The sequence below is a fragment of the Netta rufina genome, assembly GCF_964035555.1.
Source record: "Netta rufina genome assembly, chromosome: 19".
NCBI lineage: Eukaryota > Metazoa > Chordata > Aves > Anseriformes > Anatidae > Netta > Netta rufina.
This window is the reverse complement of record NC_140143.1, coordinates 9,311,331-9,333,247: the sequence shown is the minus strand read 5'-3', so window position 1 is coordinate 9,333,247 and position 21,917 is coordinate 9,311,331. Positions and strand designations below refer to the sequence as shown.

Genomic DNA, 21,917 nt, shown 5'->3' with positions numbered 1-21,917 from the left:
AGCAGAAGGGGCAGAGGGAGCCACTCTGCAACAGACCTGTGGCAGAGGGACTTCCAAACCCCCCTTGAGCAGCATTTTCTGCATTTAAAGGGCACAAACTGGGCACTCCCACACCCCTCCTCCTATGAAAAAAAAGAACAAAAACAAAAAAACAGAAACCCTCTGGCTACCACACTGCATCTGGGGCCTGCTGGCTCCCCGGGGCCAGGCTCACCTCGCTGCAGCACACGAAGCTCCGTTAGTCACCCGGCTGGCAGCTCCGCTCGCCTCTGCCAGTTTTGCCCAGAGCACAATTCATTTGTTTTTCTGCCCTGCCTGCTCACGTCTGTGGACAAAGAGGAAACCCAATCTGACACTGAAGATATGGAAGGGTTTTTAGCAGCCGAGGCATCTGTCGGCATCCAGCTTCTTGGCCTGGAGCTCCAGCAAAAAAAGGAGTGGAAAACCACAGCCGCATTTCTCCTCTCCGCACGTGTCTGGGAGGGTGAAACCCAGCAGCACAGAGGCCTGGCCACAGCCATGAGCACATCCTGCACAGCGCCCACGCTCTGCCTCAGGCCCTCGACAAAGATCAGCCTGCTGCTCACCCACACACCTTCACCCTGAAGTCATCGGGCCAGATCTATTTGCAGACAGAAAGCCTGTAGATATTTGTAACCCAGCTTACTAACTTGTTTGGGAAACAAGGACCTTAGTTGTCTCCATCCACCTAGATCTAGTTTTGAGACAGTCACTGAAGGTTTAAACCCAATTTGTCTGGGCAAACAACCCCCACGTACCTGATCCTGCCTAGAGAAGCATGTTGGCTTCTCCAAAGCACAGTGAAGGAGCTGTAATCCCCTAGCAATTGCCTTCAGGTATGGTATCATAGTAGAGCAAAGGCATTGATATTTGCCCCTCTGGCAACATTCCCTATTGCAGGTCCCCATCCCTCCTACAAGTTCCCCAAACTTCGCCATATTCAAGTTCATCATCAGTCCAAAACGTAACGATTCCTCGCATTTCATGGGCCTCACACAGCTCCTCGGAGAGCTGAGGGTTCAGCTGGCAGCGGCTGGCCTCCGTGTCACACAGAAAACCCTCGGGACAAGTGAGCACTTTCTACCTGTGATTTAGCTCAGGGCAATCAGGGCAGCAGGTCCTTCAGCAAGGCCAGGACAACATGCACCAGTGGTCTCAATGAATTCAAACAGCAGTGGCTAAAAATGAGGAAAGCCAGAGCTAACATGGGAAAGGAGCAGTCCCAGGTTCCACCCTCCAGTGGTACCTTGATGCATTAACTTTCTTTCAGCTGGCTGTCAATACATCCCATCCTCCCACCCAAGCACTAAGCCATGACATCCCTGCAGACAAGATTCTTTGCTATTTAAGGATTCACAGCTACTAACAAAGGACCCAGTCTGTATTCCCTGCATCTTGCCTGCAGACAGAGCAGGCAGCTGGCACACCGCATCTCTGCGTAACCTAACATGAAGGGAAATAGGGCTAGTGGTGGGAGTGCAAGGTACCCACGTAAGCAGGCAACCCAAAATGAAAGCAATGCCTGCCTGCCATCCTCCCCAAAAAGGGCTGTTCCCCTGCCAGCATCCACCCCATAGCTGCCAGCAGCAGGATGTACACCTAACTCAAGCAGCCAGCCAGAGGGAAATGCTTCTCTTGATCCCTCCCTAAGTGGCTTATTCCCTGACAATAAAAACAAGGGGGACAACAATTAAGAGCTTGGTAGATAAGATCTGCTGCAGCGAAAATCCGCCTAGGCACCGCTTGGTGCTCTGGACATCAACCTAAAGCAGAGATGGGATGCACAGGACTGGGATCTCAGCCCATTGCCCCACCACATCCCACGTGCCCATCCACCAGCCACAGTTTTCACGTGGGTAACAATTTAAGGCAACTCCATCTCAATAAAAGCTTCCTGAGACAGGTCAGGGCATCCCATCAGAAGCCACAGCCACCTCCAGCATGGATTTCCCCAAGCACATCTTTCTCAGACTCAGCTCTGGAGGATCCCCATTGCCTCAGGTAGAGTTGGGTGCTGATCTCCCCCCTGCATGGGGCACCCCAGAAGCACCAGGGAGGAAGGCAGCAGTCAGGAGGGCTGCTTGCACTGTTTGCCAGCCTGCATGCAAATCCTTACAGTCAGCCACCATGGCAAGGAGCTGGGACAAGCCACATCTTGCTGGATTCCTCCGAGTCGATGGAAGCTGTCAGTACACGCACTTGGTACCAGCTGTCTCCTCAATCCCCATTTCCTACCTCCGAGCCAAGCAGTGTTATCCTCAGCGCTGGCTAAAAGTCATGAAATCTGGTCCCAAAAATCAGGTTTCTTACCTGGTATCACAACCACATCCTTTGTGATTAGTGAGCACAATGCAGCTGAGAGCAAGCCAGGAGAGCAGGGAACAGCACCAGGACATCTGTCTAAAGGCTGGTCCAGGCAAGGAGCCAGGCTTATGTGTAACTGGGAGTCAAACTGGGTGGAGAAGGTGTGGGAGGAGGATCCAGGTGAGTCTGGTCAGACTAATTAAGACCAATTAGTGCAGTCAGGGCCCTGATACCCTTTGCAGGGGGATGATGTGGGAGTGATGCTATGGGAACTGCTTAGGAAAGTCTGGTGCTAGACCAGCACTCCCCATGGCTCTGGCACCATCCCATTTTCTCAGCCCTAGCAGAGCTGGGCTGTAGGGGTTTGCCAGGGTTGTTCAGCCCCTGTCCCTGCCCCAGGTCTCAGGAGTCAGTTTTCAGGTGCTCAGAGAACTTGGTTTCCACTGGGTCTGTCTGTACTCGAGGGAGGGATCGGAGCAGGGGTTTAATCTGTGTGCTCCCGCAGCCTGTTGGAGCAGGTTGGAGACATCAGGACAGGACCTGGCACAGGAGCAGCTCCATGCCCAGATCCATGCCCTGAGCCGCTCCACAGCCCAACAGCCAAAATGCCACCGAGTTTCCACTGCTTTACATAAAAGAAAGAAAGAAGACACGCACTTCCTCTGTGAGATTCAATCTGTCAGTCTTTGCTAATCTGGGTGCCTGGAACAAATTCAGCTAGCCTCAGAAGCAATTTGGGAGCTCTGAGGTGTTTTCCACTTCAGTTTCCAAGCACATGGCCTGCCCCAAAACTGCTGCTGAGACTCCTGGGTTTGGGACGGGCTTGCAGAGCCGTGACACTGGCACATGGATGTGCACAGGGCTTGAACTCAACCACCTCCACTGCCCCTTGAGGGCAGCGAGTGACGGCTGACAAGTGACATCCTGCAGACACCAGCATGGGGCCAGTGCCTAAAGCAGAGCTAAAGCTGGGGGCTCTGCTTGTAGCCATCTGAGTGACCTTGGGAAAATCACCTGGGACACAGCACAGCCTTCCCGGGAGAGGGCTGCAAAGCAAGCCCAGACCTCGGGATGAAAAGGTACTTAAAAAGTCACTTATAAAGGCGTTTGCCAAGTGCTTTGCTTTCCTACCCCCAACAGACGCTGAGTGACCCTTAAAAATTTTACCGCCCCTCTCGGTTTACAGTAAACGCCTCACCTCTGTGCATGCAGCCTGGGTTGCGTTCATAAAACCCACGCCTGGCTCACACCGGGGCTGAGGTGAGGATGCTGCAAGGCACGCAGCAGGATGCAGAGACCTAATGTACCGTGAACGAGAAACTTTCCTCCAGTTCCCCTTCCTGCTCCCGAGCCGCAGGCATCCCCTGGGCTTTGAGCCTCCCCCGCCAGCCAGAGTCCTGATTTCTCCGCGGCACCCTGCTGCCGTGTCTCCATCCTGAGCAGTTTTAGGCAAAAAGGGAGCTGCTCTTCTCCCCACAGAGGTACCAGCAGCCACCAGCTCTTGCCGAGGCTGATGTAGAGATATCACCATCATTTGCAGGCTAAGTATAAACCTCTCCCTAGGAAGTGAATGCCCCGTGCCCTGTGTTTCTCAGCACAAATTGCTGCCAGCAGCCCTGCCGTGTGCCCTCAGCCCAGCAGTTGCTGTTCCCCTACCATGGCTGAGGGAAACTGAGGCAGGGAAGGTGGGGGACAAGCAGTGTGTGAGCGCTGCCATAACCAACAGCTGCTGGGGCTGCTGTGTCACAGCTAGGGAAACCCAAGCTTGAACCTGGTGTTTTGGGGATCACTGGAAGAAGAAACAAAACTCAGACCTGAATGAGAGAAGCGGACAACGACCAGCAGACAGCGAGCAGAGACTGAAACCAGCCATGTGCTTTGCTCCGTCTTGCTCCACCCAGGACACCCACCTATCCCCACAACAGGGCTGATGCCATAAGCCCCACGGCAGGGCGCAGAGACCTAGCGTGCCATGAGCAGGAAACTTTCCTCCCGTTCCCCTTCACACACTGGGCCAGGAAGCACCTTTGCACCAGTTTGCCTGCTCCCTACACCACACGCTGTTTGCAGTAGGCACCCAGGTGTGTCCTGTGCTGCGAACTTCAATCCAGATCCCGATGCGATTAGCACGAGATGAGCACGTGCTAGTGAGGATCTGACTCCGCATTTTTGTTGGCCCTGGTCTTCAACATGATCGCTGCTCAGCACCTTGGGAAGGGTTAAAAGGGGGTTTTGTGGAGTTGCTGCTGCTGTTCACGGGCACAGCCGGCCGAGCTAGGCTGGAACAAACCCGTTCCTTCACTTGTGTGCAGGCAGAAGGCAGCGAGGCCACGTGGCCCTTGGCAGCGCATCTCCAGGGCTCTCGCAGCAAAAAGCCCAGGAGATCCTGCAGGTCCAGCTGCCAAGAGGAGAAGGTGTTCCACAGGTGGATGAAAGCTACAGCAAGCACGCAGATGCCCCGGGACAGCCCCCTCAATGAGCACAAGGACACACAAGGGGAGCCAGGGCTCCAGAAATCTGCTGGACAAGCTCAAGTGTTGGGCAGGGCAGCTGGGAACAGAGAGGAGCTGTGCTTCTGCCTTTTTTTCAGGTTTGCTGTTGCCGGGGAGAGGTTTTAGGCTGTCATCCAGCTAATTCACACCAGAGAGACAAGCACTTGAATTAGTCGCATTATCTGCACCCAGCTAAAGTGGACAAAGGATTAAAGTGTGCTCAGCACCACCACCGTGATTTGCATGTTAGAGCCCCTTCCCACGGGCCCCCTCAGCTTGCAGCCCCCCTCCCCCCTTTTTTCTTTTTCTTTTTTTTTTCTGGCTGCGAGCCAGCCGGCAAAAGAGCCCTGTTTACAGAAGTGATGTCCGGGTTAATATTGCAAAAGACTTCATCAAAGCTTTTTAGTCGCTACTGAAGCAGAAGCATCTAACCGTGGGCACTGAGCTGGCCGGGCTGCGCACGCAGGGGATGAGCCGCCCGCGCTGCACACACAACCACGCGCTGCCGGCCCTTCGCTTCAGCCCGAGGTATGAAACTTACTCTCGTGAGCCTGCCGCCATGGCAAATTTGAAATAACAAGCAAGGACAAACTATTCATTTTTAAGGCTGCACACGACACTCAGTTGTGGCTATTGTTTTAGGGGAAAGGCATTATTTGAGTGCTAAATAAATATTGCGCTGTGCAGTGACCTTAAGGGCACCTTTTTTGAGCTCATCTGGCTGCCAGAGATATTTTTTTGTGTGTGTTTATTCATGGGGAGAGGATGGGGAGTGCTATTGCTATATGTTTCATGCTGCTGGTCTCGAAGAAATCAAACCTGGGATCTCTCAGAAGCAGCTCTACCAAGGTAAAGCAAAAGCATATCTGAGATTGCTGGATCCTAATTAATTAATGGCTTTTGAAATGTTTTTTCAGCACTAGCACTTTGAACTATACACAGGAGCAGTTGTCATAACAGGTTCACACCGAGCCCTGCCGCACCATGCGAGCTTTATGCGTTTCTATTTTTCTTGGCATTTGCAGAGTTTTTCGTTCTCCTCTCAGTGTGAGGACTTGGTGACCTTAGCAATTGCCAGCAAGGGGACTCCATATGATGAAAGCAGGTGAAAGGGAAAATAAGGGCGGGAACTAGGTAAGGCCAATTCATACCTCAGAGGAGGTGTGGTCCCATTCTGTACCTGGCTGTGCTCACAGTCTTGTGCAATATAAAAGGGGAAGGCAGGCGTTTCTCAAGTAATCTGTTGCCAGGATCCTGCAGCGAGAAGGAAGGGAGGTGCTGGGAGAAATGCAGAGCAAGAAGTCCAGAGTGTCAGCTGCAAGAGGTCTGGGACACGCTGGTGGCTCTGAGCCCAGGGACTACCACTAGCCCTTCTCTCTGTAGGTCCATTCCCTGGGCCGAGGGTTGCATGGTAGCTGCAGTCACTTCCCCAGCGGGCCAGCCTGGGAGGAGAAAGCAGCTACCATGTCCCAAGGAGGAGCACGAGGAGCTGCCAAGCCCCAGGACCGGGGCTGGGCATGGATGGTGCTGCTCGCCGCGGTGCTGCTACAGGGGCTGACGCTGGGCTTCCCCTCCTGCATCGGCGTCTTCTTCACGGACCTCCAGCACGAGTTCCAGGCCTCCAACAGCGAGACGTCGTGGTTCCCCTCCATCATGGTGGCCGTGCTGCACGGAGGCGGTGAGTAAAGGCCGCGGCAAATGTCCACTGCTGTCTCCTGAGGTGCTGGTGCTGACGAGGGGCCGTTATGGGGGCACTTTCAGCATTTCCCTGAGGAGGAAGGTGGAAGGGACTGGGAGGTATGGCTGGTTGGCAGTGCACAGGCTGCTTTGATCCATGCCCACAGAGTCCAAAGCCAAGGGTCTGCAGACACAACGCTCCCTCTTGCCACTCTAAGAGATAACCAAGACCTTTCACCAAAGGTGAGGGTGATCTTGGGCTCTTCCTTCCATCCTCTCTCCCTCCATATGACCACCGCGTTCTTCAGGGCTGAGAAGCTGCCCAGTTTGAGCCCCTCCAGGCTGCTGGCACAGGGTTAAAGCAGCCCCTGGGCGGTGGCGTGGAGCACACGCCCCAGCAGGTATCAAGGTGAGGGCAGCTGGTTTAGTGCAGGATGCAGGTCAGGCAGGTCTCCAGGTGAAGGGGGACGGAGAAGGGTGGTACATTGCAGACAGAGCACCAAATCAAGCCCTGAAAAACTAAGCAAATCATCCCCAGAAAACTTTCCCCAGAGAAAATGAGGGGCTGCACAGGACAGGGCACCCAGAGCCACATCCAGACTGATAGCTGCATAGAGGAGAAAAACACACCCAGCAGCTCGAGGACCTCCCAACAAGCAGTCCTGTCTTGCTGCTGACCCCTCCACATGCAGCTCCCATGCTTGTGTGATAAACAGACTACTTGAACCCCACCTAGCAGCGGGGAGCAAAGTATCTAAGCCACCCGGGTATCTGAGCTGCTCCCTTAGTTCATTCCTGCTCCTTTCCAATACTGATTAAAGGTGACACTACAGTATGGGGGTGGAAATATAAAAAAATAAAAGCAGAGCCCCCAGTTATGCTGGTGCGACAGCTATGATGGGTTCAGTGTCTCCTGGGTAAGACTTGACAGCATGACATGGGGAAAGAGCTCGCACCTTAGCAGAAGCAGCTGGTCAAGAATTGCAAGGCACAGACAGAAAGAGACCTCAGGGGAAGCAGCTATGGGAGGAATCATCACTGAAGTTTGGCAGAAATAGAGCAGTGTCTTGGGTCCTTGAATTCAAAGGCCTGGTGGGCTTCCAGCCTGTGTGGCCCAGCTGCTGTTAGTGGGAAGGAGCTGAACAGGAGCTGGTGGCCCTGGGAAATGGTCTGAAAAGCAGCTCAGTCCCAATGAGCCAGGGAAAGACAACTCTGGCTGCATCTGCAAGAAAATATCACGTCTCCTATTTTCTATAACGAAGTAATTGTTTTGTAAGAGGCTGGGACCACAGTAAAAGGTAAGATAAAGACAGCCAACAAATAGATCCAAAAGTTGTAAATGACACAAGGAAAGAACAGCCTCATGGTGATTATATTCACTAATAGAATTTGTAACGGCATAACCAGTGGACTGCAAGAGCATTGTTACTTCACTTGCCAGTTGTGTCTCCTATTGCAGGCTGTTACAGTAGAGGAGAATTTGTTCTCATCCCACAGTAGCTTAAATTGGGACTAACACAACTATAAGAAGAAAAAACAATGAAAAATCAGAAATAAAGGACTCCCTCTCAGGCCAATGATTTTTGCTGCAACTTCTGACCTTCTTTGCAGCAGGCTAGGCTTTGTTTGATTCAGGTTCTCAGGTTGCATCCATCACCTTGGCATTTAAACCCTTTCCAAAACTGTTTTCTGCTCTGTCACCAGGATCTCAAACATTCTTCTCACTTTTCTTCTCCTTTACTCTTAATTCAGAGGACCTGAAGTGAAAAATAAATATTTGTTGCAAAAATAGTAGACAGCAAAGGAAACAGACAGCATGCTCCATTCTCAGAGTTGTCAGTCGAGTGAGAAGCTCCACACAGGAGAACTAACCTCAGCTCAGCAGAGATGGGAAAGGAAACAGGGAAGGGCACAGTGTGAAGAATAGCACTTAATTTAATAAAGCAAACATAGCTCATTACCATGTTCCTAGGTAAAAGCCATTACTAGTTATTTTGTTATAAGAATCATTTGAGACCTCAGGATCCTATGGCTGACTCCAAAGGGGGAAATACAGGAGTGCAAGCCCTTACAGGCTCCTGCTTCTAGATATTCATGCAAACATAAATCTCTGGGCTTGCACTAGTACAAATGCAGCAGTTCTATTGGAAATATTTTTGCAAAGAAAAGCACAAAAGCCCCAAGCAAGTGAACAATAATATTTGAAACCTAGAAAGCAAGTTGGCAGGAATAAGTAATGAAAAATAGTTAGGATTTTTTGAGCCAATCCCATGATTTTGGCATGTTTTATTTATGATTTCTGGCTACTCAGGTTGATTAAACAGCAGTACCATCCTTAATCTCCTCAGTGAGAGGAAAAATAATGCAGTCACTGGTTTGCTGAGCCTGGTGAATAGTTCTTCAAAAGCCAGTTGAAGTCCAAGGTGAAAATCTCCCAAGCAGATCAAAATACAGACAGCTGCAGTCCTGATTTTAACAATGTTCCTCTGCTTGCTTGACTATGTGGATTTTATTTCCAACCAGGTGTTGTCTTAAGTCACAAATATGCCACAGGTTATTTTCCCCACAGATTGATTCCTAACTCTGAAACTTGCAGTCATTCTGAATTTGCTTACATAACCTGATGGGTTATGAAGAGGGGGGAAAAAAAATAAAACCTGGAAAAGCATGAGGATCCTTATGGGAACACAAAAGGAGCAACTCTCCCTTCAGTTTCTCCTCTAACGGAGAAGCATGTTTTCCATTGACAGGTCTGAACTAATCTCCTCCTACCCCAAAATGAAGCACACTAAACCCAAGACATTATCAAACTGGTGATTTACCCCAATATCATGGAACTCACCAACAGCCTTTGAAAATTACAGAATTAACTGACCTTAAGCACGTATCTCCGTGCCTATTTGTTCATTGCTTTCTCTGATGAAATAACCTAAGTCCTACTTAGAAAAGCCTGCCGGCAATGTACGCGCACAGTAAGACCCAGGTTTCTGCTCCAGAAGGGCAGACCCAAGCCCACCAGGAGCACCCAGGTCTTGCCCTTGCCTCTGCGTTGTTGGTGCATGTTCTGCTCCTAGGCTTCATCCTCTTGGAAGTGGACACAGTCATGCCTACCCGCCCCGGCCAGGTATGCCAGGACAGGCATGTGCAAAGAGCCGCACTGGCAACAACATCTTATTATTTTCATGGGGAGATGACTTGCAGGACAGCTGCAAGACTCCACAAGCTAGAGCTTGGATGCCACAGCCTGAAGCTTAGACTGATTCCAATGCAGACATGAACATGCTTCCAGCTGTTTTCAAATGATCTTCCTCAAGGACAATCCTCTTTCTCCCATTCTGGATCATTTTCAGAGTCAATGTGCCTTCTGTTGCAGGGAATTTCACCTATGTAGCAGGACGCCAACGGCAATTGACAAGATTCTGTGGCAGAATATTTGAAAAACACAGCAAAATGAGAGTAGAAACATTCAAGCAGAAAATACCACCCACTCAGCATCTCCTACTCAGGGGCACAAAAATCCAAGTCCTCTCTTTTTTCAAATCATTCCCAGAACAGATATCATATGAGAACAGAATTACACTTGAAGGTCCTTTTTCCATTCCATTTCTGAGAGTTTTACCTAAAATCCATCACAGGGAAGCTTAAGGAATTCTACTTCATGACCAAAATCCAAGCAGAGGAGCATTCCCTTCATGTACCAAGCTGACCAAGCACTTTGGAGGATCAGGGAATGTATTTTCTGTTTCTGGCTCCCCCCCTGCATTATGCAGCTGGGATAATCTGTAGACTAAACCGTTCGATAACTGCAGCAGTCTAGCAGCTATGAAATAATTCCTGCCTCTCTAACTGCCTCCCTTTTGCTTCTCTGACTGCTCCTAGGACCCCTCTGCAGCATCCTGGTGAAGCGATTTGGCTACAGGTTTGCCGTGATGCTGGGAGGCCTGCTCAGCAGCGTGGGCATGGTGTCCAGCTCCTTCTGCAAGTCCCTCGGCCAGCTTTACTTAACAGCTGGCCTCATCACTGGTAAGTACCAAGGAACAGCAGGAAAACCCAGCTGCTGCCCTTTATTTGAGAGCAAGGAAGTGGTGAGAGTCCAGACTATGTGCTCACGTTTTTCACTCAGCTGCGAAATAGGATAAATCAAAAGCCCCACAGCTCATCAGGAATTGCATGCTGGATAGGCTTGCCCTTCACACCCCTTTAACACACCTCGCCCAGCCGAGCTCACTGGAACATGCTTCTCTCTGGAAAAGGTTACAGGTCTCTAAGGGGTGAAGTGGAGAGCCAACACGTCTGTTCTCTTTAGGAGCTTCACAGCCTTTTGTCTTTGAAGAGGGGAGTTTTTCCATCTTGAAATGCAATGTGTTGGGACAACATTCTTCACAAGTTCCTCGGGCTTGGGTTTCACCACTCCCTATCTGGGGAAATATGGAGTCATCTTTCTCTAACAAAAGGACGTGTTGGTTTTGAACAGAAGTAACAGATGGGAACTTTTCCTTTCCAAATATTTCTCCTATGTAACTGTTTCTCAACCCATATTTTCTTCTAACAAAGAGAAATGAGATTCTGCAGCCAGGTCACTTTGGGACCAAGCCTTTTGGCTCTTGTAAGCTAAGCTGTGTTTGTTGCACGGAGAAAAACAAGAATTAACTCCCTGGGCCCTGAAGAAAGCATCAGGAAGGCAGCACTGCCTGCTGCATGCAGTAAAAATATATTTTTTCTAATGAACAATTCCATAACAATCGTAAACATGGCAGTGCAGCCCAGACAAACATCAGTGTATTTAGTATTCCTTAGTATTCTTTAGATATTTAGTATTCCTGAGCACACAAGGAGTTAAATTTATGCACAATACCCTTCTTCATCTCTAGTGTGGGGTTGCTGAGTATTAATCACCGGAGGTTGTGCAGCCCGGCGGGTGAGGATATGCCTAGTGGTAGATTGAAGTCATCTGTGAGTACCCCATGGGGCCGGGCTCTTTTCACCCTGCAGGACACCGCAGAGGGATCACGTGCTGTTGTTTTTCCTTCTTACCTTTAGGTCTGGGATCATGTTTCAGCTTCCAGGCTGGACTGACTGCGCTGGGCCACTACTTTGTGCGGTGGCAAACGTTGGCTAATGCCATGGCATCCACCGGTGTCTCTCTCGGTTTCACACTGTGGCCGCTGCTTTCTCAATACATGCTGGATGAGATGGGCTGGAGAAACACTTTCCTTATCTTTGGAGGAATACTATTGAACTGTTGTGTCTGCGGAGCCATTATGAGACCAGTGCGACTTGCTTCAGGATCACTTGTACAGTTACCCAGGCCTGGAGAGGATTCAGGGAGAGGAGCAGAAGAGGCACAGCTGTCCAATGGAGCATCTTCTCCCCACCTAAAGTACCAGCAGCAAAACAGAAAGACTGCGTGCTTCCAGGTGCTGCAGAAGTACCTGGCTTTTGATATCTTCTGTCAAAACAAGGGTTACCAGATTTACACTATCGGAGTGACCTGGATGATGATGGGGTTTGTGTTACCCCACGTCTACCTAGTACCTTATGCCATCCAGAATGGAGTGGAGGAACGCAAGGCAGCCCTCCTCATCTCCATTATTGGGTTCATCAACATCTTCATACGCCCTTTGACAGGGCTGCTTTCGGGACACAGAATCTTCACGGGAAGACGCATCTACCTGTTCAGCCTGGCTGTGCTCCTCTGCGGGCTGAGCAATTTCATTTGCATCATTTCAGCTGAGTTCAGCGTGCTCATCGTCTACTGCGTCATCCTCAGCATAGCCATGAGTGGCATTGGGGCACTTACCTTCCAGGTGCTGATGGATGTGGTGGAGATGGACAGGTTCTCAAGTGCTCTAGGGCTCTTCACAATCCTGGAGAGTATCACTCTCCTCATTGGACCCCCTCTCACAGGTGAGAAAAGCTATTAAAGCAGGCTGGAGCAAAAACAGCTTTTTTAGACACTGGTGACAAGTGTTTGGGAGCATAAAGAAGAGGAATGAGGGAGTTTCTAAGTCCACACAGGCAGCTGAGTTATGCAAAGGGAGCAATATAAAAGGGAGAGTCAGAAAGGAATGATCAGCCCCATCTCACTGCTGAACAAGGGTCATTTCTGTAGTGGCCCAAGTGTCACTGAAGCAACTGCAGACAGTGAAAAAGTTTCCCGTTTGGCTGGCAGCTTCAATAGGCATGAGAATGCTGAGAACTTTTTCCCTGAGTGGCAGGACACGGAGAGGAATTACAGTGGTATGATCTTGCTGTTTTAGAATTCTTTCACTGCTTTGCTAGTCTGCATTGATTTATCTATGAAGCCTCAAGAAATTGCAAACATCCCATTCAACACATTTACTCTGATCAGAAGTGTTACCAGCTCCATATAATTGAAGAAGCTTATAGTAAAAGGCTCCTCTACTCACTTTCTGTGTTCTGGAGTGTATTCATTTTTCTCTGGAGACAAGGAAGGGAACTAGTTAAGCCCCCAATCCAATGAATTATTCAGTGGTTTCACAATTCACTCCAACCACCACTAATTGACCTGTCCAAGCACCTGCTTTGCAGAAGCTCATTCAAAAGACTGACAAACAAATGTGAACCTGAGCATGAATCCTCTATTCAGATTTGAGTTCTCTTCTCCAAACAATGAATTGTGTTCCATCCAGCAGGAAAATATCTAAGAATGGAATAATATACACTATATTTAATGGTATTCCCAGGCAAAGTGTGTCAGTCACTTTTCTCAAAGTGCAAAACAGATCTTTTCTTGAACATCTCTGATGGAAAAGGCAGATAGCCAAAAACAAAGTACAGTAAGGGAAGTTCAATCTCTAGCAACCTAAAATCTATTTAAAAAATTACTCCTATATTTCCATATAATTAAGCAGTCTTAAAAAGAGTCATCATATGTTTACCTGAATATTACCTTTCAGTATCCAGCATTAGTGTTAAATTACTCGCTTGATATATCACCCGTCTACATGTTTTACATTGAGGTACTTAATGTTTGTTATAATGCCTGCTGCGCTGTGATTTTTTTCTCCTCCCCAGTTACATAGTTTTAGAGACAAGTCTTCAGCTTAGAGACTCCAACACGTCATTTTTGTGAGAGAGTTCTTTCTTTATTTGTTCTGTTTTCTGACCTGGAATGTAACAGGGTCACTCATTCCAAAATCCAGGAAGTGGCACAGGGGTCCTCTGCTAAGTAAACAAAGTGAATCAGCAGGTTGGGAAAAAGTTACAGTTTCCTTTCTTTGCTGATTTCTCTGTTTACCAGAAAATACTTTACATAGAAAAAGAAACACCACCTGAGCGATGAGTGCAAACAAGCTCTAGAATCTGGAAAAGAGAACTTAACTCATCTGTGAATGCTTATCTTTTGTATATGGCAGTTGGCTGAATTATTTAGGTCTAATGTTTCTGTGAATGCCATACAGTTGTCTTTAATATGCATCTCCTCTTTGACTAAGCTGTGGTTTCTATTTCAGGTCTCCTGGTGGACATAACCAATGATTTCCACTATGTCTTCTACACCTCCAGTTTCCTCCTGATATCAGCTGCTTTGTTCATGGGGCTCAGCTTCTGCGCTCTGGAAAAAAAAAGAAATTTGAAAGAGGCCTCAAAAGTCCCTTTGGATAATCCCTCCAGATATCAATACAATGACACGCCAACTGAACCACAGCCTGAAAGTCAATCCACTCCAGCAGTCGTGTATGTCACAAGCATATGAAAATAAAGAAGAAAAAAAAAAAAAGGAAAAAAGAGAGGAATACAAACAATTACGTGGCTTGTACAAAGCTACACAAGGCCTGGCACTGATGGCAGAGAAACCAAGTGCGTGCATCCCACAGCTATCATCGTTCTCCTGCCCCGCGCTTCCACTCGGCAGGGCCGTGCCAGGCTCCACGCAAGCAATGTGGATCTCGGGCTGAGCCCAGCGCCAGCCCAGGAGCTGAAGGACACACGGATCTGTGCTTTCCTAAAGCAGGCCAGGGGGTAACAGCCATGGCAGCCAGCTCTGAGAAGCAAAAGCCACGTTGATTAAATCGGCTTAAGTCGGTGCCTTTCTGAAGTCACTGGTATTTCACGTACACATTTCAGCTTTAGCACAGGAAAATACATATTGATGGCTATGCACAATGGTAGTTCTTTCACAGAGTAATTACATGCCTAGTCTGAACGTAAAAATTTGGTGCAGGTCTGTATGAACGTTCCTGGTAGCCTCTCACATTGTGGGGGGAGGAAACAAACACTTTCAGTTGGAAGAATGTCATTTCCCACATCTCAAAATATTATATGGAGGCTGCCATATGGGTCATAGAACTCAGGCAAGTCTCTAGGAAGATCAAATATTTTTCTCCTTATGAGGTATATATGAGTTCTTCATGCCAAAGGCATTTTCAAAGCCTCAAATGGTCAACTCCAGAGCATCAAAAACAAAGACCCAAACCTTACAGTGAGTGCCTTGCATAACTAGTGGTATTTCTAGTGCTTCCTGATGCATCACAACTGGGGATTCATAGCTTGTATAAATACATTTATTTCCAGCATCAACTGGGACACTTTTTTTTTTTTTTTTTAAGGGGACAGGTGAAGAGCACGACATAAAAGGTGGTAGTAGACCAGAGAACGAATGTATGCATCCTTATCCTTATATAGGGCCAAATCCTTGTGTAAATGCCTTTAGACTCGTAGACTTATGTATACCAGCATTCTCAGCACAGAGAAGTTTGCACAAGTATAACTTACACGTCAAAAAGAAAGCAATGTGGAAAAATATACTAAGAAAAGCCAGTGTTAACTTTCATATCCATGCAGTCTTTTGACTGTAAGTGGCTTTTCCTGCCACCCTCCCGGGAGTTACACTTGTAAGCACTGACACAAGAGTTGCATCAGCTGCTGAACTCCCTCAGGATGAGTTCAAATTGCAAACTGTTTATATTTCATATCTCTCCTGATCTAAACAGATATCTCACAAAGTACTGGAACTGAAGATTACTCAACACAATAGAACCTCCAAAAGATAAAATCATACGATGTCAGTGAAATGAAAGAAGTAACACCTTTCAACTGAACAGCTGAACCAGCAGCTTCTAATTCAACTTTAACACTTAATCATGAGAACTGTTGTATCAAAGTCTTGGCAACAAAACCACTTTTCATTAGAACTGTGGGCTCCCCAGAAAAGCAAACCCCAAAATAAATAAATAAATGAAAACCAACACGTGAAGCCACTGGAAAATTGATTCCAAGGCTTTCTAAGACTAATGGTTTCTCAGCTATTATTTACAGCCCTTCAGAATGGTTCCTCCTTCCACAGCTCAGAAGCATCCTCATCAAAATAAACCAATGTAGAAGGATGAAGTCTCAAACCTCTTCTAGCTATTGCAAATGAAACAGCTAGGCAGCTGAGCAGATTGATATTATTTTCTTGATGTAATTCTTAAATCTGAAATTCTGTTCACCCTTTTATATTCCCTTTCTGTACTCTGCCAGAAATATGGCACGATATTGCCCCCAATCCTCCCACTGCTACAAATTTCCTGGGCAAAACAGGCAAGATCAGAATCTATCCCAGAAAAACAAAGATTAGTCGAAGGAGTAATAGAATGCATCTCCTGTGCAGAGGTGCTGCTCTATCTGCAATGCTTTAGCCCTAGTCAGCCCATAAGCAAGTAAATGAATTGTCTAACGCATGTTTGCAAGATACAGGGTAAATAAAGGTACTCACCGCCTGAAGCTGCCACACAGAGATGTGTGCACCTCCTGCACTATGGCAAAGAAATCTCAGTTTTGACTATTCCCTAGCTGTACACAGTAGTGCAAGGCAATTTAGGACAGAAAGTTAGAGTTCTTTATATCCAATGGTTACTTTACATGTACTCGTTAGTAGTAATCTGCAATCCACAGGTTAGAAACAAATCTTGGACAAAGAACAGGTTAACACTTACGGCTGTGCTTCCACAAGTAAGTAAGATGACTGAGCTGCCATAACAGACAAAATAGTTCCCTGCTTCCTCCTCTTCTACCTCTCTTTTCAACCTGAGCTCTCAGATGCCTTGAGCAGCTTTGTAATGCATAATTGAAGGGGCCACGCATACTGAGCATGCTACAGTATAACAAATATTCCCCCTCAGAACATTAATACTCACTCCTTAAGAATCTTGAGGCCCAGAAGAAAAATAAAGCAATAAGAATTCCTTCCATTAGTTTAAGGTTTTCCCATTACGCAAGGCAACCACAGCCTAATTACCACCACCCCTGAAGCAGGTGTTTTTTTGTTTGGTTGTTTTTTTTTTAAATAACCTTCAGACAACAAAATAACCCCAGACTTAATGACAGACAAATGCTAGTACCTCAGCCTGGTTACAAACCTATGAGAATGAGCAGAGCAAGAAAAATTAGCCAGGTATAAATAAACCTTACCCAGTCCCCTCATATCCCTTCCTGCTCCCTTTGTTGTTAAAAGTATCATTAACCTTGCAATCTAAGCATTTTTTTGCACCAAGCACCTTTCCTTAGTGCTATGAAACATTCACCAGGAAGTTCACACTAAAATATTACAAGATTGTGACCCTTATAAGCCTTAGATACTCTGCCAATGTGATTCTTGGAAAAGTTTAATTAAAAAAAAAAGGAGAAGAGTCATGGTAACCTTACAAACCTTAAAACACCTCAGAAGTGCAAAATCACTTAAATGAAGAATTTGGCGTGCTGTTTACAGGCCTAGTTAGTAATTGTGAGAAAAGAAACATACCTACTAGACATGAAAAATTGATCAAATTCTAACTGTGGTGGGTGTGCTATCAAAGTACACCACTGTCACTAGACTAGTCCTTGGATCTTTGACTATCCCAGACATAACAGCCCATTCTGTGCTAACTATTCTGGCAAACAGCAAGTAGTCAGAGCATTCAGACTATTAAACAATATAGCAGGTATCACCTGAGTAAACAGTCTGAGTAAGACGGCTATGTACCTACTGCCAAGTGATCTTTCTGGATGATCAGGACAAACTCCCTGCAGCAAGCCAGCGCACAGACAAGCACACAGCCTGTAACAAAGCTCGCCGTATAAGCAATGCTAGCACAGCCTGCAACTCTTACAGAAAACCTCTGAGGACCACAAGACCCAGGGAATGTTGTCAAACTCTCCTCCAGGAGGCAGCTGCACCACATCAAATTAAATGCAAAATGTTCCTCACATTTCTTAACCAGCTTTGGTTAAACTCAAAACAAGACGAAGGTTAGGAGGAACAGAGCAAATAGTTCCCAGAAAGCTGAGCACGAGTTTTCCTCTCCCCCTGGTTACTTCTTGCCACACACTGAATAGCGTGACCTGGAGAGTACAGTTTTCAGAGATGCATCACCTGAAACCCAGCCAGCACAGGTACAAGCTGTTTGTAAACACTGCTGCCTGTGCAACCAGTTCAGAGGAGGACAAAGTTTCTACTGGTTTTATGCCTGCAAAAGTGTACTGACTGACCACAAATACAGTATTTGTGAGCAGACGCTATTGCGTTTTTCCTCTTTAAATGCTCCGGTTTTCAGTCCTTATTAGTCAATCCCAGTATCCTTAACCACTTTTCCTTTGTATTGGGTTAGCTTGTTTGCCTTTGCTTTCTCTTCTGCTTTCTCACATTAGTCACGCGCCAGTACACATTAGCAATGACAGATGTGGCTTAAAGTATGTCAACACTTACAAATACCTACATTAAAAGAGATGTGCTAATATGCTAACATTCTAACGTGGAAGTAGTTTGCAGCACCATCATTGCTCGTTTTCATATACATACACGTATGTGAACCAATGCATAGGAATTATGAATTGAAGGTGCTAGCCTAGCCTAAACTTTTATACAAAGTGGAAATAAATACCGTGACTTCCCCATTCCCTTTCTTCCCACGCCATTACAATGCTAAAAGCATTACTGTATGCCGTGCAGCTTCTTTCCTCCTCCTTCTATTTAATGTGGCTGTGGGCAGACAGTTTACTACACCCAGCTGTGTGGTAGGAGCGATTATCAGCCCAGCATGCTTGTCACTGGTGCCATATATTTGGTAGATCAGACCACGTTCAATTTCCTCTCTATGAAAATCAAGTACTCGAGATAATACCAAAAACGTCTGCTCACAGACTGTTCCCTACCTTATCTACAAAAGAACCTGTAGTCATTTAATTGCCTCAATAAAATCAGGGCAGACTTCTGCTGAGCCTACCCCCAGTGCACGATGTTTATGTACCTTCACTTAGGGATTTCCACAAAGTGAACCACATTTGAGTCCACTTGCGGTGCACATAATGGTGGTTTCATTAGAACTGCCTTTCTTCAGAATCAGCTAATTGCTCTGTGTTTAGACCAGGACGTTGCACAGCTGGGGAGGAATTACCTGCTGCCGTTTTAAGTAGCTCCTTCCAGGTAGTTTATCTTACCGTGCACGGGAAGTGCTTAAAAACCCCAATTTTCGCCAAATACAAAGTGAAATACCCAGACTCGAGTTTATTTATGTGAAGTTATCAGTAACAGGCTTTATTTATTTGCAGTTATCAATAACAAGTAACACGGTCCCATCGCTATCCAGCCCAGACACCCCCAACCCGGCCGCAGAGGAGGAGCCGCGGCCGCCGCTTGAGGAGAGCGACGCCCACAAAATGGCGGCCGCGGCCTGAAGATAGCGACGCCCACAAAATGGCGGCCGCACCCTTCCCGCCCACCCGTCCTGTGGGGGCCCCCGGCCGGGCTCCGCTGGGCGCGGCGAGGCCTCGTCCCCTGCCGCGGGGCCGTCCCGGCTCTTTCCCGTGTGTGGCCGGGCCCTGGCCGGTACCCGCCTGCTGACAGGGAAGGGGAGAGCAAAGCACCGGGCTCTCAGCCCCCGAGCTCGTTGGGGAGCAGCGGGATGGAGCTGGGGAGGCTGGAGTACCTGCAGGCCCTCGTCACCGAGTTCCAGGTGACGGACAGCTCAGGTAACGTTTAAAAGTTTGAGCTCCGTTGCTTGCTACTCTTCACGTTGCACGTGGCAGGTGCCTCTGGCACTGTTCCCCTCCTTCACACGATGCTTCTCCCTTGCAGAGGCCAAGGAGCAGGTGCTGGCCAACCTTGCCAACTTTGCCTACGACCCCAAGAACTACGAGTACCTCCGGCAGCTTCAGGTCCTGGATCTTTTCCTTGATATGCTGACTGAAGACAATGAGACCCTTGTGGAGTTCGCTATTGGTAAGAACTGCACCCAAGTACACTGATAAAACAACCCACTGGGGTAGGGGACGACAGGAGCTGGGCTGCTCGTCCCAGTGCCTCTGTTCAGCAGCCGCTCACCCCGGGTTCAGGAAGGCAAATGACAATTATCTGTGCTGCGTGCTGGCAAGCCCTTGGTTAGTGCAAAGTGAGTGGAATGGGGTGAGAGGAAAGAAGAATCAGGAATGACTTTAAGGGCAGTGTGTCTCCTTCATTTTAATATAGCTGCTGTGCTTAAAAAAAATGCTTTCTGGAAAGGATTTTCTTTTTTAAGACTGAGAGAAAACTAGCTGACAGCAGTACAGTGCCCTCTAATGACATACAGGGGGAGGAGTGCTCTGGTGGAAAATCTCCAAGAAGAATAAAGAAAACAGACCATGAAGCAGCTAAAAGTTTTCCAACCAAATCTTACAGAAAACTTGGATGCATATTTTTGTATTAGAAAAGATGGATCAGCAAAATATTGATCAGCACTTTAGAAATCAGCACCTGTATTCAACTGAATTTAAGGAAATAATTTCTATTACCACTCTAGGTTGGGGAAAAAAACAAAGAGGTTATGTAAGATAATTAATAACATCTTACAATTCCTGAGATTTAGAGCTGTTCAGGAAAAATATCTTTGTGTACTGCCTTACAGAAGGGAGAGAAGATAGAGCGGCCATCCAAGGACAACCCAGTGCAAGCATCTAACTGGGCAGGATCAAACTGTATTAGTATCAATAAATATAAACCTATGGAATACGTTCAGTCTATTGCCCTTTATTCCTGAATAAGGTGTCCAATTATTTAAATAGGATGAAGTAAGGCGGGGGGAGCAGAGAGCAGAGTGCATCCTGATAAGTGTGCAAAAAATACTTGTCTTGCCTGTGTCTGACACTGTCCTTTGCTGTTTCAGGTGGTCTTTGTAACCTGTGCCTAGATAAAACTAACAAAGACTATATCTTGGAGGCCAATGGGGTAGAGCCCATAATAAATTGCCTCTCCAGTTCCAATGAGGAGACCGTCATGTCAGCAGTCACAACGCTGATGTACCTGACAACGCCGCAGTCCCGCCAGCAGACCACAGCTCTCCCAGTGGTGGAGTGCATGCTACGCTTCTCCCTCTCAGCCAGCAGAAGGCTAAGCAATCTGGCAACTGTCTTTCTGGAGGATTACTGCACACCTCTGCAAGTGGAAGAGGCTCAGAACCTAAGCAAACACACAGCAGTAGGGATTCCTCTTCCTAAGGACTGAAGACATCAGAGCATTTGGGAGCTTTTAATGGGGAGACCTCCCTCTGTTTTCCTATGTCTCCACTTTCTGCTCAGCAGGTCAAGAGCATGGTGGGAACAAAGGACTGGGAAATTGGTCAGACTAGTGCTGGATTGTAGTATTTAATAAAGAGGACAATGTAGCACTACAACAGGCCAAGCATAAACTGCAAGCAAATATTTAAAATAAAACAGGTTGTGGCTGTTGGACAGCAGGTTGCCAAGTGCAGCTTGCACAAATAATCCTTCCTAGCAATTATATTTTTCTGTTTGGGTTATTGGGCTTACATCCCCTCCAGTTCTTGGCTGGTTTTGCTGCAGTTCTCCCCTTCATTGTCAACTCAAATGACTTTGAAACGTCACATGAACTTCATCCTGCAGAAGAAAGATGTTTCTCTGCCCAAGCAATTTGCAATTTTATTACATCACTTTGGTACTGAATGTGCCATCCTGTCATCATGCCATAGGTTAAGTTACTACACAGAACAGGTTGCAGCTATCCCATAAATTGGGAAGGGGAAAGTTATATTTCTTTCATTACCACTGGTGAGAAAGGTGAAGATTGGAAAAAGGCTCATGGCACTTTGGCTCACAAGAACAGCTGTTTGTAAAACCTTCTCTTAATAAAACATTAACTTAAATGCTGTGTAAACAGTTTTGTATCAACTCATAAATATTTCTCTACAGCATTTGCAGTCCAGCCTTCACCCACTCACTAACACACATGGTCCAGAGATCGAAGCCAGCCTGGTCTCCTTTCATTGTCAGCCAACCAAGCAAAAGGCAACCCAAAAGCCAGGGTGGTTAAACACAAATACAGGGTTTGGTTGTTGATGACAGTGACAGATGACAAAGACAACAACCCTGCATCTGTGCAAGTTCCAGAGCTTTATTTCCTATTTTTCTCTCTCTGCTCCCAGTCAGTACAAAACACACAGGAGTGAGCTT

General features: G+C 47.3%; 2 protein-coding genes across 2 annotated transcripts; both read left to right on the top strand.

The window, feature by feature from the left end:
* Positions 1 to 6,281: 6,281 nt before the first annotated feature.
* Positions 6,282 to 14,211, top strand: SLC16A5 (solute carrier family 16 member 5; the record flags this gene model as incomplete). The annotated part of the gene is made up of 4 exons (XM_084298304.1): positions 6,282 to 6,495; positions 10,374 to 10,517; positions 11,535 to 12,401; positions 13,970 to 14,211. The coding sequence occupies 4 exons, from the start codon at positions 6,282 to 6,284 to the stop codon at positions 14,209 to 14,211; spliced, it is 1,467 nt and encodes a 488-aa protein (XP_084154430.1).
* Positions 14,212 to 19,152: 4,941 nt separating this feature from the next.
* Positions 19,153 to 21,577, top strand: ARMC7 (armadillo repeat containing 7). Its single transcript, XM_084298295.1, has 3 exons — positions 19,153 to 19,445; positions 19,552 to 19,695; positions 20,615 to 21,577. The coding sequence occupies exons 1-3, from the start codon at positions 19,379 to 19,381 to the stop codon at positions 20,950 to 20,952; spliced, it is 549 nt and encodes a 182-aa protein (XP_084154421.1). The 5' UTR covers positions 19,153 to 19,378; the 3' UTR covers positions 20,953 to 21,577.
* Positions 21,578 to 21,917: the final 340 nt, after the last annotated feature.

Coding starts and splice junctions, on each gene's coding strand:
- ARMC7 (XM_084298295.1), top strand. CDS start 19,379: ATGGAGCTGGGGAGGCTGGAGTACCTGCAGGCCCTCGTCACCGAGTTC. Junction 19,446..19,551: donor CCAGGTGACGGACAGCTCAG/GTAACGTTTAAA, acceptor TCTCCCTTGCAG/AGGCCAAGGAGCAGGTGCTG. Junction 19,696..20,614: donor CCTTGTGGAGTTCGCTATTG/GTAAGAACTGCA, acceptor TTGCTGTTTCAG/GTGGTCTTTGTAACCTGTGC.